At 38.8% G+C, this 23,506-nt stretch overlaps 1 protein-coding gene across 2 annotated transcripts in view; it reads right to left on the reverse strand.

Annotated features, from left to right (window-relative positions):
- Positions 1 to 23,506, reverse strand: part of KIFAP3 (kinesin associated protein 3) — a 64,213-nt gene that overhangs the window by 35,404 nt on the left and 5,303 nt on the right. For both annotated transcript variants that reach the window (XM_085231953.1, XM_085231954.1), the window contains 7 exons: positions 22,873 to 23,014; positions 21,273 to 21,372; positions 20,234 to 20,358; positions 19,737 to 19,835; positions 18,873 to 19,051; positions 16,560 to 16,722; positions 3,842 to 3,942 (listed from right to left, as the gene is read on the reverse strand). In XM_085231953.1, coding sequence (XP_085088079.1) covers positions 3,842 to 3,942; positions 16,560 to 16,722; positions 18,873 to 19,051; positions 19,737 to 19,835; positions 20,234 to 20,358; positions 21,273 to 21,372; positions 22,873 to 23,014 — 909 coding nt within the window. The remainder of the gene's footprint in view (positions 1 to 3,841; positions 3,943 to 16,559; positions 16,723 to 18,872; positions 19,052 to 19,736; positions 19,836 to 20,233; positions 20,359 to 21,272; positions 21,373 to 22,872; positions 23,015 to 23,506) is intronic.

The following is a 23,506-nucleotide window of genomic DNA, read 5'->3' on the forward strand; positions in this document are numbered from 1 at the left end:
TAGCAATCATGGGTTTTTTTGGTAATAGGAGGCAACAACCTGAATTGATATAAATAGATGATCAACTATAACCCTGTTCAGACTGAAATTCCCAGATTCCTCAGGCACATAACCTTTGCATTGTTGTTACACACCCATCTGGTGCCTGTATAGTCCATTACATCTCAAGCTATCTCGTCTCATTTTGTTCCATAGGAATGTTTTCTTTGAAATGGCACACTGAATACATGAGCATGATTCAAATACATCTGTTTCACTTCTTTGTTTCCAGTCGCAGCAGACAAGTTGCACTGCTTCCCCACCACGGGGCTGCAGGACATCACCCTACTTGCTACTAAAGCCTGCTCTGTTATAAGACAGGGCAAGTTCACAATGCACAGCAGCGTGATGACAACGCTGAGATTACTGCAAGTAGAAACAACTGAACCTAAAGATAAGTGGGGACAAAATACAATATACTGAGCTCAACTTATCTCCAATAGGCACGGGAAGGAAAAAGCTGCAAGTAAACGTTACAGATTTGTGCACTTGCCCCCTGGTGGTAAGACAGTTTGTGATACATTAAACACGAAAAACAGCGAGTAAACAACTCATAGAGAGGGGAAAAATATAAAATTGGGAACAGTAGGACTGCAGGAATTTTACTTCGAAATACTTTCATGCAGCATATCACAGGTTTCTCTCTTACCAGGTAGCATGCTGTCATCCCAAACAGACCCCAAATAAAGCCATACATATTTACGTTTCAACAGTTCCTGATCTCTTTTTCCTGGGACTTCCATGTACTGATTTAAAAGCCATCACTGATTTTTTCCCCCGTCTCTTAAAAGCAGTTGACTCAGATTTCCCCAGGTTCTTTTAAGAACTTATAAAGCCTCTACTTTATTAAATTTGTAAGCCTGACAGTCACACAAGAGTGAATTAACCGGAGAAGAAAGTTGCCACTTAACAAGTGGAACACGAGTATTCCAAAATCACCCCCTGCGACTATTCTGTTACAAAACCTTTAAAAAGAGATTTTTTAAAACCCTTCAAGTAATTTGAAGGGAAACATTCTCATTACGTACACAATGCAAAATCTGTGGAAATCAGATGTTTAACAAGAAGGAATTATACTGTTAATTACTGAGCTACTTCTCCATAAAAAGGAAAAATATATCCAGTTTCAATTAAAGTCGTTCAAATTTTAAAATAATAGTTTAGTACGAGCTCCATGTTTCCCATTATGTCTTCATTTAATTTGATTGCTTCTTGTGCCACTTCAAAAGGAAGAATAATTGCTGCCAAATAGGAAATATTAAAATTAAATTTGTTCTGCTTTTACTATGTCCATTGTCATCTTTTACTGATTTAACAGGAAGGCAGTAAAAAGACTGCAGCATGTGCAATGAAGAGGCAGTAGTGTTCAATCAGACAAGTCCCATATTGAGTATCAGATACCACAGACCAGGACTGAAATCACTGTGTCTAGACTCTCTGGCACCTGCCTTCACTTATTTACCAGTGACCAGAGGCCAACCCCCACAGCTCTCTGCTCACATACACCTCTGTCCAACCCCCTCCCCGAGCCCAGCTCAAACATCTTTGAATGATTATGCCAGAACTGCATGCCTCAGGAATCTTTTCTGACCGGCTACTCCCTAACTCTGCTGTTTGAAGTGATGCTCTGGTTTCTGAACTTCAGCAGATAATGGCGGACAGGAGCAAAGGGTGCTGTCAAGAGAGGACGTTTACCAGCATTAAGCTGAAAAGAAGCTTATAGATCAAAGAGGGGCCAAACAGGACAACCGTGGTGGAAAACATGTGGGTTGCTGCAGAGAACCTCGTGCACCGCTCTGCGGTACAATATTAAATATCACCATGACATCACTGCCTAACCATGCCCTTTGATTGGCCAGGTTATTACCAATAAATGCTTTTATAAGCATCTGGATGGCATTTGCACCTATTTAAACAAAACACGCATTGCTGAGGTCTAAACAAGAATGAACTGTTAATACTTGCTTTTAACTGTTACTAGAATAGCACCCACTAACTCCTACAATCCGCATGGATGTTTACCTGGGACAGCCTGTCAGGCACCTCACACGTACAGAATGACAACAAGGGATGGATTTCCCAATTGCCTTCCACAGCAGCTAAACATTTGGTATTGAGTATTTGTCAGTCTGGACGTACACCTTGCCTCAAAAGGAAAAAAACCCTCAGAAGGGCATATATTGTTACTGAAAAGAGAATTCAGTTTTCCAGCATAGAATCAGATGATGGAAAGCTTTTGAAAAGACTGTTTTCTTCTCTTGATGCCACACTGATTTCCCCTTGTTTCTACTGCTTGTTTTTGTTAATATTTGTCCTAATTTTCAACTTTCACCAGTAAAAAAAAAAAGTGTCCAGCTGGTCCTTTCTGAACAGTCTGCAGATGTGATCTGTGCGTAATTACATCAAGCGCTAAAGAATCAATAGCGACAGAAATCTTTCAAGTTTTGTAGCTCTATCCAAAGTCTAATCAAGTCTGTGAGCTTGTTCCCTGTTCCACTAGGCTGTGAGTAAGGCCCTGCAAGCACTACTTTGAGCAGCCACTGCCAGTCAGGACAATGAAGTTCACTAAAGCTCAGCATATGATATCACTGAAGTTTCCACAGCTCGTTACGTTCGAAACTGGGGATCTAAGATGCAAGCCAAGGATTTCCTGCAAGCATGAAATAAGCAAACATTGAAACACACCATGTGAATTCATTTGGCAGGTGATCATTCAGAAATAAATAAAAACAGGTCCCTTTGCATCATGCAGATGTCATAGCAAAGTTACTTCTGGGGCAGAAAAAGAAATCAAGATGATGTTCGCAAGAGGATTTGGCAACATACACTAGCTATTCCCACCACTTATCCCTTTTCTCCAAAATCCTCCTCTATTTGGAAAAATACCACAATTCTTGTCATGAAATGATGACCAGAAACATCCTGAAAATTTGCCATGGCAAATTCCTATTCTAGATGCACTTGATGTTAAAAACAAGTTTGACAGGAAAAAAGATACCGTGGTGCAATTCTGCAAAGGCTACCAGAGAGCTTTCTACATTTATGTAACACACACAAGCTTTCTCAGCTCCAAGCCTCACCAGGACTGGGAAAAGACTGGTAAGAGAGGATTCAGTGTTTAAAAACAACCAGCAAAACAACACACCACAACCCAAGACCAAAAGAAACACACACAAAAAAAAAATCTCCATGAAATTATGCCTGTGCATGGGTGAGGGAATATGGTTGAAGAGAAAAAGTTACAGGAAAAACTCTAATCTGACAGATAAGTGAAGAGCCCTCTATAGCTTGTTGTACATGTTTGCACTTGGAAAAGAATTGTCATGTGGCAACCTAACATTGCTTGGCAGCTTTCCAGTTCATATCCTGTAACACTGAAGACACTGAAATTTTGATACCCAATGGGATCAGAAAAGAATGCCTCCTAAAAAAGTAAAGGAAATATTTTCCACGAGGTTCCCTATGGATTTACTGTGTACAACTTCTCATTTCTTTCAAGCGTCTCCAATCTTTCCTAGAAATTCATCAGGTCATATGTATTGTTTACTAATTAATCAGTGCAGCTCTGTGGTCAGCAGTACTGTCAAATAACGCGTCACCCATCCTTTCTCTGAGGACCATCAAGACACAGCATGAACAATCAGACTGCCCAACGAGTAGGATGCTCACTACTGACTCAGCAGCATTCTGCCTGTTCCCATTCTCACCTGTGGGTGTCAGTGTGAGCTCTGCTATCAGTGAGGAAAAGATACACCCGTGGACAGATGCATCTTGCCACCACATCACATATGGATGTACATACCTGTGGGATACAGTCCGTATATGCAAACATCGACTTGAAACGATCATCCATGCTTATGTGATATAGAATGCACATAGCTACTTGCTTGTAGTTTTCATTTGCTAAAAGGAAAAAAAAAATCCAAATGGATAAGGTTTGTGTTTTAGGTATCGCTAACATTTAAAAGAGGAAAAAAAAATGAAAAGCACAATGATCCCAGTTAAGGAACATTTAAAATAGGAATGCAACATTACTGAAAGAGTCCTAACTGAAGAGTCAGAATGAACAATGTATTTGTGTGAAGGGGGAATTAAGGCAATGCCAACTACTACCCCTCTCCCCAGCACCTCAAAGCATTTCCTCAGTTCCACTTTTTAAGGCACAGATTTTCTGAAAGGAACACTTGATAACGATGGGTCATCCAGAGAAAGCCTTCATCAGATTCCAGACAGGAAATTAAATACCAAGTATAACACTGATTTAGCTGTGGATATTCCTGTCGAAACAACAAGTTTGTTTCAAAGCAAAATACCAAGGAATGCAACGTCAGAGAAACAAGAACTACTCCTCTAAAAAGCATTGTAGAAGGACTCCAGTGCCTTTCAGGCAAATCACACACTGACTGTCTTACCATCTTAAGCTGTGGGTATGTTTTGTGTTCCATACATTTGAGAGAAAACAGCAGATTTGCACATTAGTACTTCCCAAACAAGAAGAAAATCCGTAGCAACTAACACAAGTAGGTTGTGAACTATTTAACAGAAAGATTGTCAAAACAGCTTAGACAAACCTAAGAATGCTTGGTAAGAACAAGGCTGATGTGTTTGATCCTGACTGCTGAAAGTTGGACTGAGCCCTCTCTTGAGCTCTCCTCTAGCCCCACTTTAGCAGGACACTGGCTATCTATGGGATAACACACACAACTGAAAGTTTAGGCCAGTCTGCAATCAAGTCTTCAACTCAGAATTATGTCAGAGTTCTGATGCAGCTGATCAGAAATACCTTACCTCCCACTTTAGCTTAAGCTAAGTTAGAATATCTCCCGAATGCTTTGGCAAAGCATCAAGGTCTCAAACAGCAACCAACCCAGTTAATCGTTTTTCTTCCCCATACATCATTGGAAACTGCAATTTCCTTTAAGCAGCAAGGACATGACGACTTTATCCTGAGAATGCACATTTGTGACTTCTTATTAAATTGAATTAGCAAGAAAAAAAACACCACAAAACCCTTCTGGTAGTAGTTATACTACAGTGAAGTGTTCTTTCCCGTACCAAATCTGAAAACACAGCTGACCTTTCAGCCCCTCCTGGCATATTACCTGCTTTGAAAAACAAAAACCACCAATACTGACTTGCATTTCAGCCTTCTATGCACTTCACAGCTAAAGAAGACATTATGACCAACTTTGAAAGATGTTGAGGCTATTATTAAATGAAAAGTGCAGATGATATTAAAGCATACAAATAAACTGCTTGAAGCAAACAGAACAAAGTGTTTACTCACTTGTACTTCCCTGGTCATCTTGCCTACCTGTTCATTTGTAGTGACATTATAAACCCAACAATTGCATGGAAAAAGAAACCCCACACTACACATACAGCTGAAGTCTTCTCATCAGCAAATATAGAAATGTAAAGAGTAAACTATGCCCACAAATTTTGTAGGAAAAAGATGTTTTCATAGGGAAAAATAGCTGTTTACACTGCTCTTAACACTTCTTTCCATACCTCCATTTAAAACTCAAACATCAAGTTGCAAGTTTAAGACTCAGATTACAATTACACTTTGCTGGGTAATGCAGGAAACACTATGTGAAGTAAAAGGCAAACTAGTAAAAATGTCAGAAAATTGGCTACCCAGAACAGTAACTTGGAAAACAGAGGGACATTGAGACAGACTTGCAGCAGGTATGAACTGGCAAGGCAGTCAACAAAGGCTGAACCTCTCTATTTGATGGGTATTTTTCCCCCACCTTATTTTTGCAAATTGCATTTGTGCTAAGAGAAAGCCTTACATACGGTAGCATCCATAGTTTAATTTGGTAACACTGGTAGCTTGCTTTCAAATAAAACAGCTACTGTAACAGCCAAAGCCTTCCATTTTGGGGGGAAGACACTCTTCACATACTTCTCCCTCCTTGTTTCAGAAATCCAGCATGTTGTACCGTCGTTTCTGATGCCCATAGAACATCTTTGGTATCAATGACACCACTGCCTCTATTTCTAGACTTCCAAAAATAATGAAAAAAAGACCTACACATTCACCTGAAGTGTGAAAAACACCTAAAACTTGAATCATTTTATCCGAACTCACTCACCAGCACTTAAATCATTCTCCCAAAGTGTGTTCCATATGACAGATTTCATGACACACAAAAGGAAAAGACAGTCATAATTTTAAAAAGAAGAGTTGAATTTAAACTGTTTCTTGTTCCACAGTGCCATCATCCCTGAATGCCCTTGTCCTACAGGCAGCCAATGGAATGGAAAGGGTTTTGGGGCACTCACAGGCACAGTAAGGAAGTACTTTTCAGTTGTGAATATGCAGGAAAAAAGCCTGGATTCTCCTAACTTAAGGATGAGAACAAACCTCAGATGTGAAGTCAAAAGAAAACAGGGTGCAACTGAACCAGGTTTTAAGGATTCAATGGTACATGCATTTTCTTTACCTTTCATTTCCCTTTTAATCTCTCAGAACACAATTTCAGACCAATTTCAAGAAGCTTCTGTCCCACTTATGAAAGAACTTTGGTGGAGAAGCAGCAGAATCTTCTCGCTTTCATCAGTCCTCTTGCAAAACAGTGGCAACTCCTGGTCCAAACAATCAAATGCTTCAGGAAAATCAAGAGGACGTGGATGTTCTTTAGCACAGCCACTGTGATTTAATGCAACCGTTAATCCCATGCTCAGCCAGAAAGCAAACAGCCTACTGGAAAGTTGATTGGAAACTGTGCTTAATTACTATGTCTATACTTCAGTGGAGAAGGCATTCAACAGCTCCAGTGCTATGAACACTAAGAATCACCTTAAGAAGTAACGGTCTGAAACAAATCCACCAGTGCGCCCTCATTCTCAGAAACATGAACTTGCAAACACTGATTATTATTTGAATATGCCAGTACCAAAAATCACTTTGTTTCCCGTTTTGTTTTCATATTCACCTAAACAACGATAAATAAATAAAGCTTTAAGTCAGTTACTGCTTAGAGACTTTAAAAACCTGCCCAAAGAACAGCCTTCCAAAACATGGGAGCAGTTCCTTTTCTGCTATTTGTGACTGCTATGAAAGGCCACACATGAAAAAGCAGACATTGTAAGAGAGAATTCCCTATGACTTGCTACAGTAGGCACCAATTATTCTCATCAGAAAAAGCAAGAAGGAAAAAAAGGCTCTGCCAAACTCTTTCATAAAAATCACCAAAGTTTTGGTGGGGTGCCAGAAAGTTGTGGCCTAGAAATGCAAGCAGTTTTGAGCATCAAGCATTTTAGCACTGAAGGTGGAATAGCCAAATGGCCTAGAGCAGCAAGGGCAGCCCTGGAAAATAATGGTCTGGTCATTATGGATTCTTCTGGTATGTATGGCAATAAAACATGAATCATAATGAACTCATTGGATATTAAACGTAAGGCTCACAAGTACTTTGATAGGATTTCCAAAAGAATTTACCATTAATTAAGCAAATAATTATTTGAAAGTGTTACTGAATTATCCTTAGTTCTTACACAGCCATTCCAGAGAAATTGGTCATTCCCAGCTGAGTGCAGTTAATGCCTTAACAAACCGGCCATTAACTGCAGTTACTGATTTTGTGGGAATTATTGTGTTATAAAATACACTCAACAGTTTATAGAAACAATACTTAGATTTTTTTTTTTGCAGCTGTAGTTCAGCTGGAACAGCTGGGATGGAAAAATCTCAGGTCCCTCGGGCTGTTTTCACAACTAGTTTTCTGCAAATTAGAGAGGGAAATAAATACACGATGGGTTCTGACTTCAAAATGGCTTCAGATTTTTAGCCTTTGAACATTAATAAGAAGCCATGTGCCAGATCCACAGACCAGTGCCTGAATTCTGTGCTGAGCTCTTACTAGGGTTAAAGATCGAATGGAACCAGTAGCTGAAGCTGAAGAAGTGATTTCTTGATAACAAGATTTGGTCCTATGCTATAGTGAGCTTAAAATAAAAGATCCCCCATTAGCTCCACAATAACAGAAGAGAAACCCTGAAGCTGTAAAACTGAAACGACAATTTGAGTTTCAGCAGCAGCATTCAACTTTCAAATGCTAATGTAACAATGGGAATATAAATTATGGGCTAAATTATTCAAATGTGGGAGTATTAGTAATTCAAGTAGCCATCATTTCTAATGGACTCATCAATGCACCAACATCAGATGTGACGTATGCCCTATTCAACTCACATGCAAAACATTAAATACACTGAATCAAAACCAGAACACTCAAAAGAAGGCAGGTATCTATTAAAATCGCAGAGTGAATCTTCATTTCAATCTCAAACTCTGATACTCTTAAGTCAAATCTGTCGCAATATTACACAAATAAGAGATAAGCAGATAGAAACGTAGCAAACTGAACACAGTACCTATATACCATCTCTCACTGCTCTCAGAAAACTACATTTACATTTAAGAGGAGCAGATTCATGTGCATTAAAATTATCAAGGAGGGAATTGTGTCTTCATAATAGAAAAGTATCACAACTTTCCTCTGTCTAGTATTATTCCTTGCAAGCAGCACTGAAACAGTTGGAATAAGTCACTCCACGTGTGGTTTAGACACATATTGGTTTGATTTACATATGTAAATATAAATCATATTGAATATATCAGTTTATTTTATCAAGAGAACCTTAAAGACTTTGCAAATCTGCTCATACTCAGAAAGACTAGGCTATGTAAATAATGTTATTAATTACCTACTAATAACCCTTCTTGTATCACCTCTATCATGTTTGAAATTGGCTTCCTACCACAAGCCTAACTTAAAATATACATTTTTCTCTGTTTTCCTTCCTCAAAGAAGCAAGCATACGCACACATCTGAAATATGGATATACTCATTTTTCCCTAAGAAACAAAAACAGAAATATAACAGTAATTTCTAAGCCAAAGGAGTCGTAAATGACTAATTTAGGTAGAGTTACTTAATGTTATAGCTATAGACAAAAACAAAGCTGCACATCTGGAGCACCAAACTCAATTTCTTTGTCTGGAACACTACACAAGACAGTCAGATTGAAATATATACAGTAAACTCTTCACTGCAGTACTGCTGCTTACAAAAGAAGACGAAGTGTAGCCACTGAGTAAGCAAAATACTGCTGAATTTAGATATTACATCCTTTTCTGAGGCTTGCTCTTTCTACAGGAAAAAAAGAAACGCTTTTTTTGTTACTTAGGATGTCCTCCAATCAATCACAGCAGTACAGACTTCAGCAGCAGCGGCTGGAAAGCTGCACATTAGAAAAGGACTGAGATCCTTTTCTAAAATATGAGCCACCAGTCTGCCCAAGAAGGCCAACATCATCCTGGCTTGTATCAGAAATAGCACGACCAATAGGGCAAGGAAGTGATTGTCCTCTTGTACGTAACACTGGTGAGACTGCACTGCAAGTACTGGGTTCAGTTTTTGGCCCTCACTACAAGCAGCACATCGAGGTGCTGGAACACCTTCAGAGAAGAGCAACAAAGCTGGTGGAAGGACCAGAAAGCAAAACTTATGAAGAGCAGCTGAGGAAACTGGGGTTGTTTAGTTTGGAGAAAAGGAGGCTGAGGGGAGACCACATAACTCTCTACAACTGCCTGCAAGGAGATTGCAGCAAGGAGGATGTCAGCCTCTTTTCTCAGGTGACAAGTGATGGGACACAGGGCAAGGGCCACAAGTTGTGCCAGGGAGGCTTAGGCTGAAAATCAGGAAGAACTTTTTTGTGAAAGGGTTGCTTAAGCATTGGAATGTGCTGTCCAGGGAAGTGGATACCCCAATCCCTGGAGGTATTTAAGCAGTGTGTGCCAGTGGCACTTAGAGATATGGTCAAGTGGTGGCTGGGCTTGATGGTGCAAGTCAGATGGTTAAGGCTTGATGATCTTAAGGTCTTTCCAATCTAAATGATATTATGATTCAAAGAGTAAGACTGCCTTACCTTATGGAGATTTTTTAAGACAATCTGTAAAGCTTTCAGATATAAGCAGCTTGTGTAAAAGACTAAGAATTAAATTGCTCTTGCAATATGCAAAAAAGCAATTGAAAGAATTCACTTAGTCATGAATTGTAAGCTCCACAGCAGAAATACAGACTCAGGGGATCCTGCAATTCCTTATATTTGTGGATTTCCAAAACAAACAAACAAAAAAAAAAACCTCAGTTGAGCCACATGTTCCCACCTCTCCACTGAGCACCTGTCACTGCTGCCACCCACAAGCATTTCCTTTTTCAGTCAACATCCATGAAGTTGGTTTCTCCTATGTGATGCCCAAAGATATCTGCTCCAGTTCAAAGAAACAAAAATCTAGTAACATAGCTATATGTGAGCAACATAGTGTTGTAAAGAGCTTTCACTCATCTAAGTCAGTCTTAGCAGTATGCAGATTAGCAATGTTCCACCTGTAATGGCTACAAAATGAAAATATACTTTGTTTTTCAGTCAATAGCACTAAATTAGAGGATGCAAAAGTCTTAGACAGCCGTGCTTAAAAGCTTGCAAGCAAATACAATTTTATGAATTTCAGTCAGCCCTACTGATAACTTACAACAATTTTCCAGTACTGTGAGGCAGAGATATAAGAAAGTTTTATGTTAAAAAGAAATAAAAAGAATTACTTAAGATTGTATTTCTTCTGCAAACAAAATATTAATGATACTGAAGCCTCTCTATTTTCAGTTTTATATTCCTCAGCACGAGAAGCCAGTTGTTCTGTAGTGAGACTGAAGTCATCCAGCAGAATCCATAGTAAAGCATATAAGTAAGTGCTGAGTTCCCAGGCACATCGTGTACCCAACACACTCCTAAAGTCAGACATGCTAGTTTTATTTGAGTATCCAATATGAATTTAAAATTTGTATGCTAAAGAGGGTTGGATTTTTATTTATTTTAAACTTTTGGCCATATTCACCATAAAAGATTAAAAAAAAAGCTACCATTAAAAGAAATCCCTTAATAATTACTGCTTTCCAACAGACCAGTCCCCGTAGTTGAACTGTTACTTAATGTGCTACAGCCAGCCTCTACTATAAAGGAATGGAGACACCCCAGGCAATATTCACACAACAAGTATTGGAACCAGCTGCTGCAGAGCCACCTTAGGAAAAAAAGATTTCTCAATTTAATTGGGAAAACAGGAGGAAGCATAAATTTTACTGCCATTAATAACTTCAAGCAATCCCGATATGACTTTACCTCACCCTGATGGTTGGACATGTGCTTTCTGTTAGGGTCTTTGCCACATCTGACCCCTATTGTTTGCTCACTTGATCAGGTAAAAAAAGTATGTTTCTTTATAGGATAAACGAGGCCTATTAAAATCAGAAAAAACACTGCAGTAGCCTATAAGAAGCTCCGTTTTCCAACAGATGTGTGAAGCTCCATAATAAGTTCATTACAAAAAGGCCAAGCAAACTCATAAAGAGAACACATCTACTTTAAGCCTTCTTAAAAGAAACTTTCATAAAAGGAACAGAACATTAAAAAAAAAACCACAGCACTCCATTAATTAGAGAGCAAACTACTTCTTGGGTTTTTAAACAGCAGTCAACATACAACACACCTTGGCTGCATACCATTATCAAGACCTGGTTGTTAAGACATCGAAAATACAACTGTTTGGCAATTCTGTGATTGCTCATTAAACCTCATTTGTATGGAGTGGAAAAATATCAAACAAATTTCAGTAGTTTCCAGCAAGTAAAAAAAGACAGGCATTATAACATAAAACTCAAAGATTCTGTTGGTGGATCCAGTGAAGGCAGACTCTTCAGTGAAGAAGCCACAGACTGACAAAGTAGCTCACCATCCCTATCTCCAGCTTAAATAAAGAGCTTGAATACAGGAAAAGTTTGACCTACTTTGGAGTCTGTAAGCTACTGCACAACTTCCCAGCCACAAATCAGGTGGCTGTCACCTCTCAGTATGCTGACAGTAAGTCTTGGAACACGAAGACATTAAGAACATAGACCAGGATGCTCACATTAATGAAGTACATAAGCTCAGTACATACTCAGTGCCCAGGCAAACTTTACTACTTGCTGCTGGGGACTGATCACGTGGCACTTCGCTGCGATGTATAACAAGCACGACTTGGCTAAATGGAAATTGAAACCCATAAAAACAATTCTTTCAGTCACAGTAATCGGGACTGAAAAAAAAATAATAACCTGTGATGTTCATCATTTTTGAGGTGGAACACCCTGGCACTGCCTAACACTTCCACAGACACATCCATAACCCCTCTGCACTCCACGTCCCATTTGGGCTGAAATTTTAACTGGCAGTATTCCGCAACTCTGCTTTTCAGCTCACAAATCTCTGTGTTCAATGAGAGCTTCATTTTAAAAAACAGCTCATAATTCTGAGCAACAATGATGAGATACTTTAGCTTGGCTTCCAAACATATTGAGTTCTTTAAACATGGCTTGCACTGGGAAGTGAATAAAAAAACAAATTTCAAGACAATACACATTCAGTACCCCTAAGAACTGTCCAGCAGCTCAAGAGGACGAATGCACAAATCACAAACCATTCACTCCCTGCATGCAACCAGAGCTACTCTTTCAAGGAACAGATCTTCCCCACCCATTTACCTTTGCATAGCAATATATTTCCCACTGCAAGAGCTCCCACACCATTCCCTAGCATTTCTGTCATTTTGAGAGAAATTACTAACTCACGGGAGGACACGAACCCCAGCACTGCTTGCCACATCCTCTACTGCCAGGAGCTTTTTCTGAACAGGAGCCCACCAAGAATATGCAGCCTGCCATCACACGCACAGCAGCACTCAGCTGGTTCTGCTGAGCAAGCTGCCTGCTGGTCTCAGAGAGAATGAAGAACTATTTGTCTCACTTCACAAAGACCAAGAAACCGCTCAGACGCAGCACAAAAGAGCACCCTTATTAGAATAATGTAAATCACAAGCTGTGCATGTATTTAAGAGCTATACCAAATTTTGCAGTCGGTTTGGCCAGTTAACTGAAAAAGTGGATTTGGTCCAAACAAATAGTTATTTCACTCTTCCTTGTAGGCAGTGTTTTATTTTTTGCTGTCTGCTGCCAAAGCGTTTACTTCAGACACCAATCACACACACAAGGATTATGAAAAAAGAAGGGTAGCATTTCCCTTTTGTCCAACAGTAGGATGCTCACAGGGATTAAGAAAACAAATTCACCTCCTTCCTTTAAAGTTTAGCTCTATGTTTTACCCTTTCAATGAGAATAACTTCCACAAGCAAATTCACTAACCATCAAACTCTACTGTATTTGGAGCAAGTCATTGTTATACTCCCTTTGAATTATGTCACAGAGCAAAATGTGAGCAAAGCAAACTTCCACACAATATCCTATGATGTACAACTTTGGCCTCTCTTTCCAAGGTGATGATTAGAGGCACTGAATCTGGGTTTTTCACATCTCTGGCAAGCAAATAGTTTAAAGCATTCAGTGGATTCACAGATTCTCACTTAAATCCACTGAAACTATATTTTTGGCACATAAAGTGTACACATGGAGAATGCATAAAAATAAGATCACTCAGTAAGTATAATTTCTTGGTATTTAAGCAAGGCCATCAGTACAAAACAGTTCTCAGCAGGGCACTGGTGACTAGCAATTACAAGGTTTTATTCAAGAACTGAAGACAACAAAATCTCTTCCCATACTTCAAATAGCTTGTGCATGGAAAAAACTCGAACACACCAGACTATAAGGCCTCCACAGCTCTGCTCCAGCTCCTGATTGGTAAGTCTGAAGCCAAGTTTCCCTCAACTGTACCCAGCTCTTTGGGAGTCACGGTATAACAAAGATCAGCTGTAGTTGATTAACTTGGGCTCCTGGAGGGAACAAGAGGAGTCTTGTCACATACAATACTGGAGACTTGTGAAGAGAAGCCACAAAAACTAGCAAGTGGTGTTGACTGGCAAGGCTACATGGGGAAGCAAGCATTGGCACTATTAAAAAGAAAAGGCTAATTAAAATGGAAACCAAGACTAAGCAGAATTTCTCATGTCCTTTCTTTCAACAGCAGCCTCAACACGCTAGAGCAAGAGACAAGATGGCCTTTCTCCAATGTATGCACGTCATACTTAGTCCATTCCTTTGCTAGTTTGGTTGAAGTCATTCTGTTTCCTCTGCTTCTAACTTCAAGCTACATTAAGAGCACTCCTGCTCCCAAGCCATCCAGTGTCCCTTGGGGAACCTGCACGTCATCCAGGACTCAACGTTGTCAAAGAAAGCCATCTCAGTGCTCAAACTGCTGCCTGACAAATCCCATTCTTCCCTTCCTTGCAATCTCAACTCCCTCCTTAAGCACCTACTGCACTTAATTTATACTCATCTCAAACACAGCGCAAAAGACTGAAAGGCACAGCATGCACAAATGTTAAGTTTCAGTAGGCTGAGTCAACAAACCTGACCTCTTGGCATTAGGAGCTGTATGGTGACTTGTCAACAGCTGCTGAGATTTGTCAGCACTTTAAGGTGACCTGCAAATATAAGCTGAGGGGTACTGACTTGAATAATGTGTTTAATGCCCAAGTAATCTGTATAAAAAGGGTATTCCAGCCCATAATTATTATATTATTAAAGTTGCAGGCTTTCTTGAGCTAGAATACACAAAGCAACGTCATGGAGAATGACGCGAATCACTTTATCAAGAAAAGTCTTATGAATCACATAGCTGACTTAGAAAATTTAAGCAGAAAAATTATCCACTATTTTCTTTTCTAATCAGCACAACACAAAATAAGCATCAAACAACTCTACAGGAGAGAGCCAGCTTAAACAGTACATGCTTCCAAGCACAAAAAAAGGGCGACAAGCTTCCTGCACAAGGGAAGAACTGTTCAAGGAGCCAAGTGCAGACAGTGCAGCTACTGGAAGCACGAGCAGAACTTGCCATAAATTGCCTTAGCAGGCACTTCAGGATCTGACTGTGATGTCAGCAACCAGTTCTTCTGAGATAATCAGCCTTTCTTACAAGTCTACATTCAAGCCCAAGGGAATGGCATTTGAAGAGAGATTCTCTTCTCCGCATTAGAATTAGTGACTTAGAAAGCAGATATCTAACTGATGAGTTTAGTCTGACTCCTGTATTAAACAGGGAATTTCTGATAGAAGGGATTTCATTGGTTTGTGTTGTGCCACTGCTTAGGGTGACTTGTATAGAGAAGCCATAGTCCAAGCTGCATCTGACTATCTAGCAAGACCTTATCTCAAACAAAAGAAAATACACTTCCTGACCAGTTTCCACTTCTTGGCCTCCTTTACTGACAAAAAGCACGATCTCAAGGAGAACAATGGAAAAAAAAAATGCAAAAAGATGGATTCCAAATTCTATTTTTCTTATTTCTCCTAACTCAGGCTAGAGAAGGACATTAAGTGTCCCCACGGCTGTGGGACGGAAAGCATTAAAAAAACTGAGGAACTTCAGGATATGTCAGATAGCCACTGTAGTAATCACTAACGCTGGTCTCAAAGCATTAATTCTCTAAGTTTTCATGATAAATACTAAAAAGAATAAGGCCATGCTGAGATTTACTGTAGAACTGAGAAAGCAAATAATGCTAAACAACTATACAAAGGTAGAGGAAAAAGCTCACTATTGCATTTCACACCATCTGTCACATCTGGATACTGGGTTGAGGATATCCCAAACCCAACAAATCACAGAAAACTCGACGCCTTGAGTCAGCGTTTTATGTACGTAAGGCTTCGCAACAAGATCCTCACCTCCAACTTAGAAATGAACACTCAGCAATCCTTACAGCCAAACATTCTGTATACCTACTAGAGCGGTTTCTAGATAGCATCAGCCAAATGAACACACAAGAAGTAATGAAACCACCTTCTCGAGAACTCCACTGTAAAATAAGAATCAAGTTAGACAATCCCTGCTTTTCCCAGACTCCTCATAGTCTCCGTAGCTTTTCTCTACAGTGAAAGTAGGAAAACTTATTTGTTGTCAAGTTCTCACAAAATCTTAACACGTTACAAACTGTCGAGTGCAAAATCTAAGAATAAAAAGTCACTGCTGTCCACAGCTGAGGCTGAGAAAGCTGTGAATTTTTTGATCTCTACACAGACCACTACGGTAACATGAAGCAGCACATACAGCTAGCTTCATAATAAAGATAACTGGTATCTTCAGCAAGTAAGCTCCCCGAAATTGCAGACTGTTTTTCCTACTATATTCCTATTTTTCCTCCCCCTAAGATTACAAGCATTGCCCACAAGTCAGCACAAATGATTTTCACTTAGATAGCAAAGTTATTTTTAAAGACTCATTCAACAATGTAAGAGAACCTAGCAATAAAACTACTAGGAACTGCATTATTTTAGACTTTCACTTAAATCATCTCAAAAGATTATCTAAATGATAGAGGTTGGGAGTGGTGAAGAAGTTCCTTGGCAAAGAGAAAATGAATCCAGCAACTTCTTGCCATGATATATCACGATGTAAGACAGCATTGCTGCCACCTGTTGAATTAATGTCCACCTTGGAACAAAACATACCTAGGAGTGCAGTGAGTTTGGGAAGCAGACCAACTTGCACCATTTTATTTCTCAGGCTTGTGTCAAAGGAGAGATTCAGTAAGAGTCGGAGGGTGATGTTCAGTAGGTCTTCATGCTCACAAGGTACCATTTTCACAAGCTTTTCAACAATATCCATTTCTACCTGTATATAAAAAAAAAGAAAAATCCATAACGCATCCTAACACAACTTTATCTTCAATGTAAAAGCCCTCTGAATGTGCTATATATTCACATGCAGCCATGCACACACGCAGTGAGATTTCTACACTCAACAGTAACTGTCAATGCATTTTCACCTGAAGCAGGTTCTCTTATGTCTTCATAGTTAAAGCCTTCTGGATTGGTTTATTTCATCAAGTTGATTTTAAAAAAATTGAACCAGTTCAGACATCTTAGAAATACACCTCACAAATGGAATACTGTAAGAATATAATCTAGAGGCATCACTTGCAAGGTGAAATTGGGAAAGGGGGATGTTTAGCCATTTAAATGGGAACAATCCTTCAGCAACTGATATTGAAGTAAGGGAGATGCCCAACCAATACAGACAGAATCTGCATCCAAAAAGAATCTGATTAATTATGAATTGAACATGAACCTCCAGACAGAACTTTCACATTCTCTCACATGTAACACTTTCAAACTAAGAAGTGGAATCCAGGAACTGAGAAGTGCTATCTGTTCCTGAGATCCTGTCCACTACACCAGTCAGAAAAGACATCTGAGCACTGAATGGCAAGACTTCAGAAAGTTTTTATTGTTTTTAAACATCATTTATCTGCTTTTATTTGACATAATCTTTTGATAGCATTCATTCTCTCCTGGAATCTTCCATGGCCAGAAGGAAGAACATAAAAATAAGCTTTTGCAGGGACGTAATTAGCACTCCAGTTATAAATACACAGAGGATTAGTTCTAAGAAAAGAAACTACAGCTCTTCTCACATGGCATTGTGCAATAACCAAACAACTGGATCCTTTTGATCAGAAACCATCAGATACCAAGAACTCCTACTTTGCTGCTGTGAATTTAATACTGCATTTGAATACCAACTGAAAGAATGTGCTATTAATAAGTGGATTATTTAGCTTTACTTAGAATCAGACATTGCACAATTGCCTTAGCTGATTTCACCTTCAATAGTTGTGTATTACAGCCTCGTAAAAATATGAGAACATCTCCTTCCTTAATAATACCCAGGGGAAAAAAAAAAAGCACATCTTTTATCAGAAAGATACTCATACAGATGACTTGTTTTGAAAAAGCTTTTTTAAAAGATTTGTATGCTACATTTCAAACGCTCTACAATAAAATAAACCCAACAATTTTGGTCCATTTGTCTTTCTGCTGAATGAAACAGAATGTTCAAAACACACCAGCAATAAGCAGGTGTGTAATCCTTATTTTCCTACCAAAATCCCTCAGGGCACCAGACAGCTATAAAATAAAAGACTGATCACCTAATAGATAGTCTACATTATCTTAATATTCATTAAGAAATAGGATAGTTGTATATTAATATAGGAGATGCACGCTGTCGACAGCATTTAGTGCTTAGGCAAGAGTAAAATAGAGTTCCAGCAACAAAGATGCAATTAATTTTCTATTACACAGATCTTTTCATCTCTCATGTCTGACATTAATCTCAGATTACCTCTTGGATAAGGAAAATTTATCATTTTTATTTCAACAACTGTATAAAAGCACAGAAACAAAGGCGGGCATCTACTAAAATCCACTGGGAATTCAGTAAATCAGATACTTGCCTAGAGCATAAGGAAGCTTTCTTCAGGAAGAAAAAAATCCTACAATTTCAGAAGTTTCAGATTTCAAAAGTTTAAGAAAAACATCACTGCTTCAAATTCTTTTGAGGTATTGGCAGCATAAAGGAACAGTTCTGAGGTGCCCTTGAAGGCCAAAGTAGTCTAGTAGACTGTAAAAAGATAATTTCCCAAGACAATCCTTGGGATAGTCAATATCTGATCATACAGGTCTAATTCAGGGGAAGGATCATGGACATCTCCAGAAGCACAGGTATGACAAACTCTGGAACGATAACTTAAATTTGGAATTCCATGTATTTAGTTTTACTGTTTGGAATGAAAGTGCATCAGGATTTTTTTGTAGCACGTTGCAGCTTAATGTTTTATTTCCTTCCTTTTACTCATAATGAAACAGGATAATCAGGGCCAGTCAGGGTGACGACAGAGATATCCCTTCCTTTCAGCCATACAAAGTTTTCAGACACTGCATAATTTTCCTGACGTTGCAGCGGAGTGCTGTGGGCCTTACCATATCATTTTTGTTCTCCATGAAAATGCTGAGTTTCTTCAAGAAAGATACAACCAGGATAAGCAGCTCAAAATTATCACGGTCCAGGGCTTTCACTAACATATGGACAATGTTCTTGTTTCTCATCTTCAGCTCAGTGCGAGTATCCTCAGCAAGATTCAGGAGCAGGTAAAGCGCAACTAATAAATTCAATACAAATCATACCAACAGGTCAAAGACAGTGGAATTACCTGAGGCTCTACATACACATTAAGTACTTAAGACAAGACTTTCAGAAGCATTCCACTCCCTTTCTAATGCATTTTCAACAAAACTGACCATAAATGCTTTTTAATCCTATTTAGAAAACAAAATTATGATTTTAACAGTAATTCTATAAAAATTAAAATCATAAGATTTATGATCACTAGAAGCATTTTAATTTTTTTTTTCCTTTTAATTACAATGGAAGTCACTAAAAAGCCTTTCCATGATAGCCTTGCTACTCAAGACCATCTCAGTCTGACATTAAAGTATATTTGAATACAGAAACCGAGACAGGGTGAGAGTTATTCAACATTATTCTGACAGAGGCCAACTTAGAAATAAACAGACAAATAAATCTATTAAAATGGAAAAAAGAAATCACCACCATTAAAAGAAACAAGAAAGTTGAACTCTTTGTTTTCTTCAAGACTGACAGATTACTTTAAGAAACTGTTAACATGCTGTCACACATTCTGATTAAGTATTTGTCTTCTCACTGTTCTTTTGTCAAGCTCTTCCACATTCATCCACACATTCAGTATGTTTAAGCTGTCATGCTTATAACAACTGTTCAAGACAACTCTCTACCCACATTAAGCAATAATTTGATTTCTATACCTCTGAGTAGCTGCTCCTGCTTGACAACCAGCCCTTGATATTTCTTGTAGGTTTTCTCATAATCCTTCTTCAAGGTTTGATTTTCAGGATCTTCATCAAGTACATTGCAGAAGTTAAGGAGTTCTGACAGAAGTTAAACAGTCTGGATGACTGCAGTCCTCAGTGGAAAGACATTATCTCCCCAACAACTCACTGTCATCTGCAGTACTTTTTCCCCCCTATTCCTGGATATATTCTATACTCAGTACTCAGCAAAAATGCTTCCAGGACAAACTGCTCATTCAATAACGCACTTGTGTTGTTTAATAACTTCAGAATGATCTCTTCAATAGCCCAAACTTCCCACAGTCCTTCTCATTTCTACAATTATATTTTGCAATTCTATTTTTTTTTACTGCTTTTACAGTAATTGCTGTATGCTAATCACGTGTAACTCAACAACAGTTACCAATACAAGGCAAGAACCATCAAGCTGCCCCAGCCCATCAAAAGGATATCAGCTTTCTTCTTTTTAGCAAGTTCTTCCTGCCAAAGCTCATGTCTCTTCAGCTCATGGTCTATGATGTTCATACACAGAGCTCCAATTTTGTAGTGCGTGATTATGCCATGAAATTGAGAAAAGCTGCATTGAAGAAGGAAAGAAGTAAATGCAAACAACCTTAGAACTGTTCTCACATCTAGGACAGCAAAGTTCCAATGCTATACCACCTGATTATCATTAAAAAAAAGTAGCTACTTACTTTCTGCAATATTACAGAGTGTTTCTTTCTGGAAAATTACTTCAAAACAATGATCCAAAACATGAGTATTCTTTTCAAGTTTTCAAAAGCACAAGAAAACATCTTGCACAGTCAAGATGACACAGCAAAACAGTTAAGAGGAAAAAATTACTACAGTAATAAGTAAGTACTTCAAGGCATGAACTTAATATATAGAATAGAAATATACGTCTTGTATTTTTGATCTGACAGCACGGTCCTGAAGAGAAATCCTTTCTTCATACAGGATGAAACGCAGATATCTCCATGTGTTGTTCCAAGTCAGAATAACAACGCATTCTAATTTTCATGCATACAGGAAAATGTTTTCCAATTAACTCCACTTCTCATGCTATAAGAGCTACAAGAGAAACTTCTATTCACAAGAACTAACAGAGACCTAAAATCAAGTTGCAATGCAAATCATACACAGGGTGAGCTGGAATGCTGGCAATCCAATAAGAATAAGCACTCACCTCAGTTTTGAATACCATCTTTTCCCTGTGAGACATGCTGAAGGAAATAGAAGATAGTAGCACTGCATCTTACCTACAGGTCACAAGCCTTATTAGCTTCTTCCCAGCTCAACTACAAAGCACCTCACTAAGGGGAATCTTTCTGTGCCTCAATTTTGCCATTTAACAGGTGTTATTAAATCAGCAATATTTTGCCCCTGTTTCAGTAAGGTTTTGTAGCACAGTGCAAAGAAATGAAAAGTAACTAAACAGAGAAAAAAAAATGTTCCTTATTTTCCTATACACAGAGATTCTGAACTTACCTTGAAAAGCAGAAGAAAATATATATTATATTGGTAGCAAGTTCCACACTTTGTTTCCAGTCTTCTCGCAGAACTCTAGCCAATGCACCCAGGGCAGTTTCTAAAGCAAAACAAGAGTTAGATGAGCACCAGCATCTCACATCCCTCTTCTTCACTGAAAGACAAAGTCTGAATGCACTTTATCCTGCACGTCTTGTTGTTTGATTGTTTAAAGAGAAGCTTTTCACTTCTGCTCAAAAAGTTCTGCTTGCAGATCGTACATAGAGCACCCAGACTGGCCATCCCCAAGCATCAAGAAGAGGCGATAAGAAAGGACAGTGAAACCAAACATTAGCACAAGCTTAAACCTACTACTGACTTTGAAACGTTGTGACCTCTATCACCTGTGCATTCCATACTACACTTTGGCTCCTGGTGACAAAATCAACACATTCACTTTCAAATTCTATTTCAGTTGTGCCTTAACAACTGTCGCATTTTCCATTCACTACTTTCTATTTCTTTACACCCATCCCAATTCTTGCAATAATCTTGCTTATGGACGTTGTAGGATGGACACAGCACATTCATTGCTGTAATACTATAACATGATGGAAAGTACAGCAATAGCAACGGGGTGGCACAATCCTAGGCTGCAGCAAATGAGAACAAGCCCAAATACAGCAGCTGTGGACATAGAAACAAAGGAAGAAAAGCTGCTTACTTTGGAAGGCCTCAGGCAGGCAGCAAGATGCCCTCACCTCCACTGCCAACCCTTAAATGAGGTCTGGGAAGGGGTGGATCCTGGCTCTATCCCTTCCATCACTCAGGTACACTGTATGCACCTGAGCTCCCCTGGGTTGGCCCTGCCTTCCTACCAGGTGCTCAATCACTGCTTCAAGCCATGACTTAGCATTTCCACTACAATCACTCAATGAATGTGAGGAAGAAGAAACAATAAAATACACATGGGAGACAAGGAAGGAGAGAACTAAATTAACAAGACATGAGCCTATCATTTGTTTCAAAGTCTGGTTTGGACTGAGTGCATCTTCTGCTTGTCAGACTCACCTTTACATCATGCAGGGCAGCACACATACATACACAGACAATTACAACAATATGGATGTCACAAGAGAATTCTGGTTTTAAAAATTTTTTTAACACAAAAGAAGCATGCTACACTAGTGAAATAGTTGGATGACGTATCCACAGTCAATTTATTCTCTTGGAAACCTGACAGCTATAATTATGTGAGACTGCAAATGCTGTTTTCAAACCAACTAGGGTCTTGATCTTCAGAATGCAACTCTTTTTTTTTTGTCTCCAGTACCAATGCCAAGTTAATAAGATGAGAAAAAAACAGCTGAAGTTGAACCTGGATGATTTCTGGTCCACCTACAGACAGCCTAAGTTGTGTCCATTTGTGGTGAGATCTAACTGGAGTTTGACAGCCAGTTTATTATGAACAGAGAAGTACAGCCTAGCATATTATTGAGAGCAAGCATAGCATTTAGCTATAGCATAATGCTACAGAAAATCTCAAAGACAAATTGCTTTTTCACCAAGAATGCACCACAAAAGCAACATAACATTAAGAGAAGTTTCAAACCCTTGTTACCATTAATAAGCAGTTCTTCCAGGTTATCAGGATTCCGAGCCAGCTGCAAGATGAGGGCAGAGCCACGCACCTTGTCAGGAATGTCCTCATACAGTAATTCAATGTACTCATCCATGTCATTGATATTGGCAACTTCATCAATCTGAAAGCAGTCAGAATCAACAGTTTTACAGATAAAGAGATGTTAGTTTAACACGACTGATCACAATGTTTCTTAATCACAAGATGAAAGAAAGCAGAGCCTTGAGTTAAGATATTTGGAAAGGATAAAACACTCAAAAAAAAAATTAAAAAAAATCAACACAGAATCACAGCCAACAATCACCAGGGAATCTGAGAAGATTTAATTACAAAAAACAAAAGGATGCTCAGACATGACTCCCTGCATCCTGTCCTATGTTCCAGACCTCTCTTGCTGTCCTGCTGTGTGCTATGGATGAGGAGAAAGTATGAAAGTCACATATTTTACCCTTTATGGAGATGATTTTTTTTTCCCATTGTGCAATATATCTAAACCAAGTTCTTTGTTTAAAAAGAAACACACACACACACAAAAGGAAAAAACAACTCACCACCACACAGAATTAAGCTCTTCCCCTCCCCATTTATATAACCACTTTTTAGTAGTAATTTT

Source organism: Meleagris gallopavo, chromosome 10 (genome assembly GCF_905368555.1).
Source record: "Meleagris gallopavo chromosome 10, MGAL_WU_HG_1.1, whole genome shotgun sequence".
Classification (NCBI taxonomy): Eukaryota; Metazoa; Chordata; class Aves; order Galliformes; family Phasianidae; genus Meleagris; species Meleagris gallopavo.